The 12,401-nt window shown below is 43.6% G+C and overlaps 1 protein-coding gene across 2 annotated transcripts; it reads right to left on the reverse strand.

Moving 5' to 3' along the window:
- Positions 1-6,868: 6,868 nt before the first annotated feature.
- On the reverse strand, positions 6,869-11,071 carry LOC103718252 (GATA transcription factor 4-like). 2 transcript variants are annotated; one of them, XM_008806981.4, is made up of 4 exons: positions 10,249-11,071; positions 8,975-9,281; positions 7,240-8,178; positions 6,869-7,121 (listed from the first exon to the last, which is right to left on the reverse strand). In XM_008806981.4, exons 2-3 carry the CDS (start codon positions 9,266-9,268, stop codon positions 7,276-7,278), a joined length of 1,197 nt encoding a protein of 398 aa, XP_008805203.2. In that variant the 5' UTR covers positions 9,269-9,281; positions 10,249-11,071; the 3' UTR covers positions 6,869-7,121; positions 7,240-7,275. The 2 variants fall into 2 exon arrangements, with proteins under 2 accessions (XP_008805203.2, XP_008805201.2); XM_008806979.4 differs by having other exon boundaries at positions 6,869-8,178.
- Positions 11,072-12,401: the final 1,330 nt, after the last annotated feature.

A 12,401-nucleotide genomic window follows, 5' to 3' on the forward strand; every position in this document is an offset into this window, starting at 1 on the left:
ACCGAGGGGCCAGATACGGTCCACCCACTACATTGTGGTTAGAACCAGACCGAACCAGCCCAGTCAACTGATTGAACCAGAAACCAGCCAACCGATCCAGTATATACCTCCTAAACCAAAAACCCGGTAAACCAGTTCGACCGGATAAATCATAGAAATTTAATATCTAGGCTAGAATTTTGAGCTTAAATATTTTAATCTTAAAACTTGAATTGCTAATTTATTACTCCAAACCCAAAAGCCCAAAAAAAACACATAGAATCCGAAAAAAAAAACTCTGCTGCACTTGTCACTATAGGACTAGGGTTATAGCATTTTCTTCATTTTCACTTTTTTTCTATTTTTAATTTTTATGAATTTAGATAATAAAATCTTAAATTATGACATCATGTTCTATGAACCGGTTGAACTTGGAACCGGCCAATAAAACTGTTCGACGTCCGATCTAGTTTTTAAAATATTAATCCGCTCTCAGGCGAGCGAAGAAAATGGAAGAAATCCATTCACGCAGGGGATACTACCTGTATTTGTTTGCTTGCCCTTTTATAATTATGGATGAACTATTTCTAATATATTATTACCAAAGTTGGGATGCGTAGTTGATTAGTTGTTAGCAAACCCATAACATAACACATACAATACGCATTTCTAACTAAAATAAATTAATAAATTCTACAAATACACAATCTAAATATTAGTAAAAGTTAATTGAAATAAAAATGATAGTAGATTAATATTGTAGAAAGAACTTGAACGTGGCGAGTGTGCTCTCAAATTATCATGCATGCTTGCATAAAAAGCAATACTTGAGTAAATACAGAAGATGTATAGGAAGAGTTGGAAATGTGGATAGTCAAAAACTTGTCATGTGTGATACATCATGAAAGTTGGCATTGCATAATACTACATACGAGGCATCGTGCCTCACTTCTCTATTTTTACGTGTTGCAAGAACACGGCTAAAAATGAGTTTGAGGCTAGCCAATTTGGGGACAGACTTTTGGACCCAAACTTAATGGCTCAAATTGAGCTTGGACTAGATCTATGATCAAATTAAAGTTTAGACCAACTATGAGTCTAGCCTTTGCATAATTTAGAGTCCAGTTGAAGTTGCCGAAACACCCCCTCTATTGCCTATTATGCCCAAACATATTGCTTACACCATATCTTGACCAAAGATTGAGATGTGATGCAAAAGTGACATGTGACCCATCACGGACCATTGTTGAGTCGCACTATTAAAAGCAAGCCAATTAATCTCATCCAAAACAAGGGGTTAGGTACCAAGTAGACCTGCTTATGAGGTAGGTCGGGCCAAGTTCAGGCTCGGCTCCAAGTATGACCAAAATTAGCCAAGCTTGAGCCTAGCCGAACTCGGCCTTCGAGCTTGCTTCCTAGGCTTGAGCCTGATAGCTTTGGGTTTTGGATCGAGCCTCAGGTTTTTTGAACCATGTGGGTTAGGGTGATGAGAGATGAAATCTGAGAAGCAAAAGTGAAGGTTTGGGCGCCAACGATGGAGAATGCTGAAATCTGAATTGGCATATCGATGGCCGAAGTACCGGATGGTCGAGAGCTCGCATAGTGGTGAAGATCGTCAGAGCCTAGTTGGCCTCTATCTACTAGATATAGCAAATAATTGGAGACTATAGTCTATGATGGCTAGAAATTCGAATCCTTAGATGCCGGTGATTAGCCACACTCTTTGCTTCCCAGTGGTGATCGGAAGATCTAATTCTTCGTGTGTGAGAGGAAATTTGCACCCACTACAGCTTCACAATCCGGCGAACCCCAGCTCGATTTCCATTGCCCTCTAATGCCATCACAACTTGGTGGACCCTAGCCCGATTTCCACTGCCCTCCATGCCCCAATGCCAAACCCTATAATGACTTAGAGGAAGAGGGAGAGACGAAGGCAAAGAAGAAGAAACCTAAGCTCAGTGGTGGAAGGCACTACCGTGGTGAGAATATGCCATCAATCATCATCGAAATAGGCTAGGGCATCAAAATGATCTAGGTCGAGGTGATATATATTGTTTTTATACACATTATAGGTAGGTGCCATGAGCGGGTTTAGATTTCAAGCTTGGCTCGGCCTACCGAGCTTAAAACCCAAGCCCAGACCCATCCAGTATTTGAATAGTTCCAGTACCAAGACATCCCAAATAAGGATAAGGTGTGCTAGAAAGGATAGATCGAAAATCTCAGTGGAGGTGTATCAGCCTGAGAGAAATGTTATCTAAGCGTACAAGATAAATGGAGTCATGCATCAAAGTCCAAGCTATATGAGACTAACCCAGCTAGTTGGGAAGGCTTAAAAACTAATGCGCGTTCAGTTCACGTATTATTGAATTGCAGGCTAAATACGAATGCCTACAAGTGCCCCCCAGGCAATTACCTAGTGGTACAATATGATTGGAGGAAGATTGAGAATTTGAAGTCAAAGTTAATAACTGATGAAGAAACAAGGGGGATAATGGCCGCAATCAACTGGTGTACATGGCAAAAGGGAGAAAAAACATCTACAAACGATTAGAAGGGGAATGTCGTAATTGGAGACGTATTAATAAAAAATTATAATATTGAGGGAGGACCTTTCCTTTCGTCAGCTGAATGAATCTGTGGAATTATTAATTTAATTTTATCTTTCAACTTCTGATTTCTTTTTCATCATACCCATATCTTCAATAGTTTAGGTACTATTCTGATTGTTAAAAAATTTTACGTTGAAGAGAAACGGATCCTCCTATTTCTCCTCTTCATTCCGATGCATGTCTGTATACTTATCCATCTAGCTCATGCATATATCTGTTCTTCTTTCCATCCCGTTCGGAAACAACGAAAAAAAAAAACGCATATGCCTCGGAGTGCATCGTCATAATCGCCCATCATGTGCATGATCTTGGCGTCAGTGATCTCAATCAAATCCACACGACCCTCCAGAGATGGAATGGGGTCATAGTTTGAGGTAGAGGCCTCCACGCCTGCGGCAGCAACAGAGTGGGACGCAAATCCATTAGAGCATCATTATATCCATTTCTCGATGTTCCTACTGGATTTCTTTGAATTTGTTAGTTTAATTATGTTACATTTTGTTTTGCATCATCTCACTTTACCGATTCAAAGTCAAACACAATACTCGAGACTCCAGCATTTTGTCAAGTACTGTTGAAAAGCAGCATAAATCAAGACATAAATAATTCTACCAAATAAATATATCAAAAGGATAGTTTGTTTGGATGCGTGGAGCATGACGTCTCCGATGGATTTGACTCGAATTGTATTAATAAAACGATATAAAGGTAAAAAGAAAAGCAGCATGCAGGTCTGTATTACATATTTCATGCTCCTTTAAAATAACAATACTTATTTTGGTGCCAACCAGCATGATTCTCACTTCTTTGCTGTTTACCCAATAATTTATATACGTGGCTATGCGACTAATGAAGCTTAATTATGAAGCCACGATTAGGATATTCGAGTTTGAGATCGATTAGTGTTTGGTGTAGAGAAACAAGTTATCAAAAGTTAGCATATGGGTGGTGAAGTGGCTCAGCAACTAACTGGAAGTTAAGAAGGAATGTGGCCTTTGATAGTAGGTGAGGCAATCACCTGTAACTGATTTCTTGCAATCTTTGAGCTTCAAATGGAGTGAAGCCATAATTAGAGCACCATCTCCCACACTTTAACAACTATCTAGATTTTCATGGTGCAAGCTTTCCATAAATCTCTTGTATCTTGATTCTTTGGTGCGATGATCATTTAACTCTGAAAGATCCCTTGTTTTGGCCGCAATTATCCTTGTGATAGTTGGTCTGTTACACTTTGCTATAAATTATTGCTTTTCTTTTCGGATGATTTTTTTTTTATTTTATCCTCGTCCTATAAGAAATTTGTAAAGTCATTTTACCAAGGCAAGGTTGATCCCTGTGTCTTGATAAACCAAAGTCATTGATTGATCAGTTCGATATGACATACCAAACGGATCCAATGCACCATCATTTTAAATCTCTAAAAAATATTTTTAGCACAACCAGTAGGATAGAATGCCAAAAAATCTCTAAGATAGTAAGTTAGGGTGAAACTTTCCAGGAGAATGACTACATGGTTGAACCATCAATTAATAGACAAGAGAATCCTCTCTACTAGGATGATCTGATAATTATTGATAAACAATGCAAGGAAAGGACTTTTGACATGCAAAGCTATCACCGTTGACCGGGCGATTCCTATTCAATGGAAAGAAAAGCCCATCAGATGAATTTCACAAGTTTTCCAGAGCAATTATCTTCTTTTTTTCGATCGGAAGGGCATAGTAAAAATTTGTCCACCTTTCGCTGTTTGTTCCAGAAAGTTCTAACTCTCTTTTTATAGAGAGATACCTCTTTCACTCCGGAGTTACCCCCCCTCACAGGGGGAATAAATTGAAGAATGAAGTGCTTCCCACGCACCCGCGCAGAAAGCACTTCCCCCCTTCTAGGTAGACTTATTCACCGGAAATCCCCCCGAGGGGGACGAGGCCGCAGGCCGAAGGGATGTTCCCCAACACAAGGCCATGAAATGGCGGAAAATTTTCAGCCTAGCTAAACCATGGCTATACACAAGTGTTAGAATTAGGGTGCGTTCTAAAAGTAGTCTGCATATATAATATAAAGAATACTTAATTTCTCCTTTGAAGTCCAAATCCAAGAAGAACTACATGAAAGTTCTGACTGAAAAGTAACTCATGGCCAAATGTAAGCGACCAGCCAAGCTGAATCATTAGAGCTTTGTTCAACGGTCTTGAATTTAGGAATAAGCAAATAACCAAAGCTGCAAAAAATAAAGTAGACCACTAACCACATTGTGGAGTTCTTATCAACCATGCTAGATAATGATCGATAAGAGCTTGCAGAAGAAAAGGAGCTAGAGCGAATCAACATGCTGATGCCAAAGTGACCACGATTTTCGCATAAGTAATTGTGATTTGAAAGAACATACTCAAAATACATACTTATACAACCGCATCAAATCGAAAGGGCAATGTTCGAATTCAATTATCAATGGGTCCCCTTTCTGGATATACTCTAGGAATTGCCATATTCCTGCATCTTTGGGATTTCATATGAAACATCGTGGATCATCTCTAAGGCTGGAAGTTATCTAAATTCTGGTCAGAAACAAGCCTTTGAGAGCCCAATTTATGGCCGGACCCATCATGCCACAAGAGAGAAGGAAAGGATTAACATATCGAGACCAGACATAGATCACTGCTGCAATGATATCTTCATTATGACTGATCGAGTATTTTAACATGTAGATGAGCTCATAAATCCCGAGCAATTTTCACAAATCGCTTTTAGTTTTCTTCATCTTTGTAACTAGGACCTCCAAATTGCTAGAAAATTTGGCTAACCCTTAGGTTTCGGCCATTATGTCTCATTGTAAATATTTCTTTCTCCTTCGTAGAATTTTTTCTTCTTTACATAATCGATATGTATTTGAAGCCTCAGAAGGTGTTGTACCTGTCAAATGTAGGCCAATGCAATCCCCGAACTCGCCATCAATTCTGGCAGGCGACCTCTCTAGTCATATTTACTGGAAGAAACAAGAGACTGAAAGTAAGCATGCGGGTGGTCAAGCGATTGTAGAAACTAGATAAAAGTTAATAGGCCAATAGGGAGCGTGGCCTTCACTACTTAGTGTGGCAGTTCTTTGAAATTAGTTTCTTGCAGTTGTTGAGTCTAAAAGGTGGAGAAGCCACGATCGGAGGGACATCTCCAATACATGAACAACCATCCAGATTCTGTGCAAAGAGTTTTCACGAAGAATCGAACCTATTGTATCTTGATTCTTCAGCATGATGATCGCTCTATCTTGAAGAATCCCTATCTCTTATACCCAACTATCCTTATGTTGATCCATCTGATTAGTTAGTTTTACTTACGCATGAATTAGTAATCTTCTTTTTACTTGGTTTTTTGTGTTATTCTTGTGCTACTAGAAATTTTGTGAAATCCTCCTTTTGAGACAAGACCGAATCACAACTCCTAATAGATTGAGAGTCGATGTATTCAACCTAGCAAACTTGCAATCCGATCGACTATTATTTTAGTTTCCTCGAAAACACATGCATTTTTCACATTTGAATGGGAAGAAGCTAATTATTCCGAAGGGTTGGACATGGACCTCTGAAAGCGATTCCGCCCCGGAAAAAGATACCTTTTCGTAAAACGCAGCGCTGTAGAAAAGAGCTGACAAGGAAGGTGCGATTGAGCAATCATCCGCGGCTGCATTAGTCTCGACTTTCATGCGGGTTATCGTGCACTTTGAGATGTCATTTGTTTTCTAAGCGATCGTTATGCCTTTGTTAATCTTTGTCTTTTGGTTTGCTCATCGCCATTTAGGAGACACCATGAGCTAAGAAGAAAAATATTGTTTAAAATAAAGAATCCAATGAAATAATATATGATAATAATGCGGGATCTAGGTTAAAAGCCTAATGTCATTTCGAAACATACGCAGGCCATGAATAAGGATCATAGAATTCTCAGGTTATTTCTATAAAACCCGCACGCAGGAGAACGAGAACGACGCCCCATCTCATATCGGCAAGAGCGGCTTTAATATATGGAAGGTTCATTTTCCTTCCAATCGCAGAACCAAGCTACCGGCGGCCATGAAAACCTTGCCGATATATAAAGCAACGTCACACACTTTTGCGACGCAGCAGCTCCGTCTCGGAAAACTTTCTTGGCGACCTACTTACGAAGCCCCATCATGCACGGTGCTGGATGTTTAAAATATATATATATATATACATGTGAATATGGCCGCTGAGAGCTAATAATTATTGAGATCAAGGGCAGTCGACAGCAAGGGAAAAAAGCAATTGAATGGAGGTATAATCAAACCATTTATAGTGTTCCTAGTAATCAATCGTTCGACTGCAAAAAGAATTCAATACAACAAGCTCCATTAACAAACTAGACCCCTCCTCCTGAATAGCCCCCTTCTAATTAAGACTCATTTGGCCCTCCCTGCCTCTAACTACCGCTCAATCTAATTATCTCTTCCCCCCCTGCTTCATGTCTCAGCTACCTAATGGTAGTGGGTCGCCTATCACTCCTCTTATCCTCCCTCCTCTGTACAAAGATAAAGGAAATATTGAAAAAATTAAAAGAAAAAAGAAACAATGAACCAAGCCGACTCTGGAACTAAAAGGAAAGGAAAATAAAAAAATGAGAGGAAGTTCACACGAACCACGGCCAATGTGGCTCATCCTCCTCCCTCTCTCTTTCACACCCTCCTCCGGATGTAAGCAAGGAGATCGCAGCTGTCCCCAGCAGCAGACTCGGGCGACAGCATCCCAGCGGCAGCGGGCTTCTGGCTGGCTTTGATCCGCAACTCGACCACCTTCTTGTGAGAATTGGAGTGGACGGAGGGGACGAAGGTGGGGCTGGCGGCCGGGCGGTACTCGGGGAAGAGCCTTCCCGACTTGTAGCGGACCCCGCAGGCATTGCAGAGGGTCTTCGGCCCCATCGGCCCCGCCCTCCACTGCGGGGTCTTCTGGATCTCGCAATGCATGCACTTCCTCGCCGGCGGTGCCTGCGGGCCCGCCTCGTCTCCTCCGGCGGCAATAGCAGCAAAGCTCTTCTTCTTTTTCTTCTTCATCATCGGAGCAGGGCTCGGACTGGACTCGCCGAAGCTCTCAGGATCGGAAGAGGAGGAGTAGACGGGGACGCCGCCGGAGGAAGGGGGAAGGAAGGGGATGGTGACGTGGGGGCGGGCGGAGAAGGTGGCGGGACGGGGGCGCTTGCTGCGAGCACGGGCGGGGACCACCAGGACGGGCTCCGGATGGCTGACGGGGGGAGCCTCGAGCGCCCGCGCGCCGCTGCTTCCTCCACCGGTGCCGGAGCAGGAGGAGGAAGATGAGGAGAAGGATGACGAGGAGGATGAGGAGGAGCCACCTCCGCCGCTGCCGCCAATGCTATGGCTGTTGGGCTCGAGGACGGAAACAGGGCTGGAGGTGCGAAAGAGTGAGTCCTCCTTGCCGTTGCTGTTGCTGTTGCTGCTGTTGGTGGCGCCCATGGCGGCAGCGGTAGCGGTAGCCGTGCACTGGGGCAAGTCGAGGGTGAAGGAATCATTGTCGTCGAAGAAATTGGACAGCCACTCCAGTTGGCTCATGTCAATGTCGTCGCACTGGCATGGTCAAAAAAAAAAAAAATTGTAATAAGAAGAGGGAAAGAAAAAAAAAACAACACGGAGAAAATAGACTAAGAAGACAACATGGGTTATCAAATCGAATCGGATTTCCATCTAGTAGAAACTTCTTGCTAAAGACAACAAACATTGCCGCCGTATAAGAAATTCATATAAATGTCCTGTTCAATGACAACTGGCTTTTTAAATTCTAAAAAGAAGTACATTATTTTTTTCAAATTATTTCATACTAAAATGTGATAAATAAATAAAAATTGATTATTTTTTTTTACTGTCAAGTGTCAACCCATACGGGTTCCAATACGAAAGCATTAGAAGCCTCCTACCTACGGGATCCACCCTTCTGTAGAAAGAAGGTATTGTTTGTGACGTCAATTTCCGATCACGAAACTATATTGATGGAAGACATGCAACACACCTACTTGAATATTCGAGTGCCCATCTCGAGCACCGTCGGGCCCATGAGAACATACCAGCGGGATTGCGATGGGTGTCGGTCTGGGTGCCACTTTGAACGGGACTTATAGATATTTCTATTATTAAGATTTGGTCACACTAAATGTGCGGGCCCTCGGCGACTGCACAAAGCCGGCACAGTAGATGGTGGATGGATGCAGGACGGGTGCGATCGAAGGGGCCCGGAGGTCTCCGCTAATAATCTCCTCTACCCATCTTTCTATTTATGATTTAAAATTTTAAATTAGAATGACGGGATGGCATGGTAAAGTAACAGGCCGAAAAAGAAAAAAAAAAGGCAAAGGACCAAGAAACGTACCGGACCAAGCTCGGCCACCTCACGGTCGCCGCTGCCGGCGACGTCAACAGAGCCATTGGTGTAGTGCCCTCGGCCGCCACCGCCGCTCAACAGGTCATCAGCCTCAAGGGGAGGGAGAAGCGGAGCGAAAGACGGAGCGGGGGCGGGTCCACCATGGGGGTCCACCATCCCCAGCACGTCATCGTCGTTGGGGAAGTCCAGCAAGTCGTCGATGTGATCGAAGAGACCGCCGCTCATCACGTCCACCGGCTCGGGCATGGCGTCATCCACGTACTTCTTCATCGCCGTCGCCATTCCACCCTCCAACCTTGAAAATAAATCACACAAGGAGAAGAGCAAATGAATCGTGCAGCAAATCAAACACGTTTGCGCCAATCATATATGCGCATCTACGCCCACATTATGGAGATGCGTGTAAGAGTATGTAGGGGAACAAAATCTTATCCGTGAATTTCTTGCCATTTTGAGTTGTTCCATAAAAATTTATGCACATAGGAATTAGGCCTCGCACCGCGATTTGCAGAGACGCCGCAGCAAACGGTCCCGTTTTCGGCAAAAAAAAAAAAAAAAACGATTTTTACACCGGAGATATGCTCAGCTGTCTCGCCGCTTAAAAATTAATTAACCTCGCGCGGGGCGTACGCGGCGGACAATTATTGCCCGGAAGGCGCTATCGATAATTACAGCGGTTGCAATCTCAGGCGATCAATTTTGAAAGGACTGATTTGCCCTAACATAATTGGACATGTTGGTCCAGCGATAGGGAGAGAACCGCTTCCCCTCTTAGGGGTATTTATGAGAAACAGAAAAGAATTCCTTTTTATTCTTTTTTTTTCCTTGAGTAAAAGTTGAGTGTACAGCATCTAGCGTGCGACGATCACCATCTGGTAAGCGGTGATGCAGCGTCTAGGACCAGCGAGAGGCCGCGGAGGGAGAAGAGAAGGAGATCTCCTTCCTTCAGTTGCTCCTGCCCTACCCACCGATCGGTTCGCGAGTGTATTCCTCCGTTCTTTTCATATTAAAAATTTTAAAAAAATAAAAATAAATAAAAATAGTTGGGCAAAAAAATCTCTCGTATCAAATTGAGCATATAAAATGCAAGACATCTTAACAAATTCAAAAATGAGACACTTGGAGAAAAATTCTCTCTTCAAAAAAAAAAAAAAAAAAAAAAAAAAAAACTAGCTTTCGAAATAGAAATTTTAAGAAGACGAAGGCGATTTTATCGGGAATTGAAAAATCGAATAGGAAACAAACAGAGAAATGGTGGATACCTTTTTCCTTCTGGTTCGAATCGAGTACGTTCGACCTTGATTCGAGAGCAGCAGCTTCAATTCAAAACAGGCCAGGAGACGAGAGCCAACACGAATGATAACAAGAGTAGAAAAGAAAAACCAAGTCCACCACTAACACCTAATGGCGCGAGGCAGAGGAGAAACAGGGAGGCCTATGGATGGTGAAACAACTCCTGATGATTGACGATGGTGCCCAATCAGCGGACGAGAATGCTAGAATTCGAAGCAATTGAAGCGAAATTGAACCCCCCACCCCACCCCCCGGTCCTCAGAGGAGAACAAGAAAGAACTGATTGCAGCTGCCTATCTAATGTATGTATCACCTTGCAGAGAGAACGAAGGAATACGAGGAGATACGGGATGGGGGAAGCCCGGAAGATGTACCGATGCTCTTTCACTTTCTCGGTTCTGCGGTCGGGCGGTCCATAATTGAGCAGGAGCAGCAGCAGCAGCAGCAGCAGCGGAGACAGATGAGAAAAGAAGGCAATCCTTTGTATGGTGCCTACGCTTCCATGGTGGAGGGCGAGCCCAAGTGGAGGCAGCAAACTAGCGGCAGAGAAACTGGAGCTAGCGGAAGATGGAGACGGAGAAAGGAAGTGAAGGGGTGGGAAGTAAATAAGAAGATTGTGCCGGTGGGGGGGAAATGGGTTGGGGAGAATGACACGGTGGGGAATGGGGGCAAATGGGGGAACGCCTAAAAAAAGAGCTCGAGGAGGAGAACGTGAGGGAGGCGAAGTCGAAGTTTGGGGAGCTCCCACTACTCGCTAGTGCTGCTAATCACCGCTCCGCTTCTGCCTCCTCTCTTGTCAAAGACCCAGCTGGTATTACTACCGCTACGGTAGGTGAGCCTGCCTCTCTCATTGCTAGCTGTCCTCGCGAATCCGCGCTGTCGTGACGTTGAAGTCTTTCTCTCGGTTGCGGGGCCCACACGAACCGCACCGCGGACTCCACCGCTCCCCCGGGTTTTGATTTTTATCTCTTTCAAGTTTTCTCCCCTCTATTTCTTTTGGCGCTCCGCCTCATGGTTTCTCTTCTCCTGCCGGCTTTAAGATTCTAATAAAAATTAGAAGAAAAAAAGAGGAAAAAACGGCGGCCCAAACCCGGGACCCGCCATCCCGCCATATGCGATGGAGTGTGGGATTGGGACCGCGCTTGGGCACCACAGCTTGCGAGGGTGAAAAAAGGGATGGCGGCACGATCGCAGCCTTTCTTCTTTTTTTCTTTTCCTTTCCTGTGGTTATCGTATTTACGGCTAAGACTGTCGGTTCTCCCGTGGGTTGTCGGTCCTCTCTGCGATGTGGTGCGGTGGGAACGTGATGACCGCCGATGCGGGTGAGCCCGTCGAAACACGGGTCCGTGCGCGTTAGGACATTAGGGGCTCGTTTGGTTCGCGGGAAAAAGAAGGGGGAAAAGTGTGGTCAACGGAAAAGTAATGAGATGCCTCTTGTTTGGTTGGAGTTTTCAAAGGAGAGAGAAGGAAAAGTTGTATTCCTATGGGAATGTGATTCCCACATTTCGGGCTCGTTTGGTTCGCGGGAAGCATTTTCCTTCCTAGGAATATGATTCCTGGGAAACAAATTCCTAGGAAGAGGATGCCTAGGAAAGTATTTTTGGTATGTTTGGTTGACCATGGGAAAGTGACAAATTTCCAAGGTGCTTATGTTTGGTTGGCCATCCACTTTCCTAGGAAAGTTATATATAATTCCTATTATGCCCTTAATAAAAATTAGATTTTTAATGCCTCTTTAATGCTTCTTTAATGCTGAAGGGACTTTTTGGAAAAAAGTAAAAATGGAGTGATTCCCGCCTCATGGGAAAGTAACTTTCCCATGTTTCTCATGGGAAAGACTTTCCCATGAAATGTGGGAATCACATTCCCATGGGAATATAACTTTCCCTTCTCTCTCCTTTGAAAACTCCAACCAAACAAGAGGCATCTCATTACTTTCCCGTTGACCACACTTTTCCCCCTTCTTTTCCCGCGAACCAAACGAGCCCTTCATGGAAAAGTCTTTCCCATGAGAAACATGGGAAAGTTACTATCCCATAAGGCGGGAATCACTTCATTTTTACTTTTTCCCAAAAAGTCCCTTCAGTATTAAAGAAGCATTAAAGAGGCATTAAAAACCTAA

This window comes from Phoenix dactylifera, chromosome 17 (genome assembly GCF_009389715.1).
Source record: "Phoenix dactylifera cultivar Barhee BC4 chromosome 17, palm_55x_up_171113_PBpolish2nd_filt_p, whole genome shotgun sequence".
NCBI lineage: Eukaryota > Viridiplantae > Streptophyta > Magnoliopsida > Arecales > Arecaceae > Phoenix > Phoenix dactylifera.

What these genes read in the sequence shown, in the direction of transcription:
- LOC103718252 (XM_008806981.4), bottom strand. Translation starts at nt 9,268, where the DNA reads ATGGCGACGGCGATGAAGAAGTACGTGGATGACGCCATGCCCGAGCCG. An exon ending in AGGTGGCCGAGCTTGGTCCG is followed by an intron (nt 8,179 to 8,974) that starts GTACGTTTCTTG and finishes TGACCATGCCAG; the next exon opens with TGCGACGACATTGACATGAG.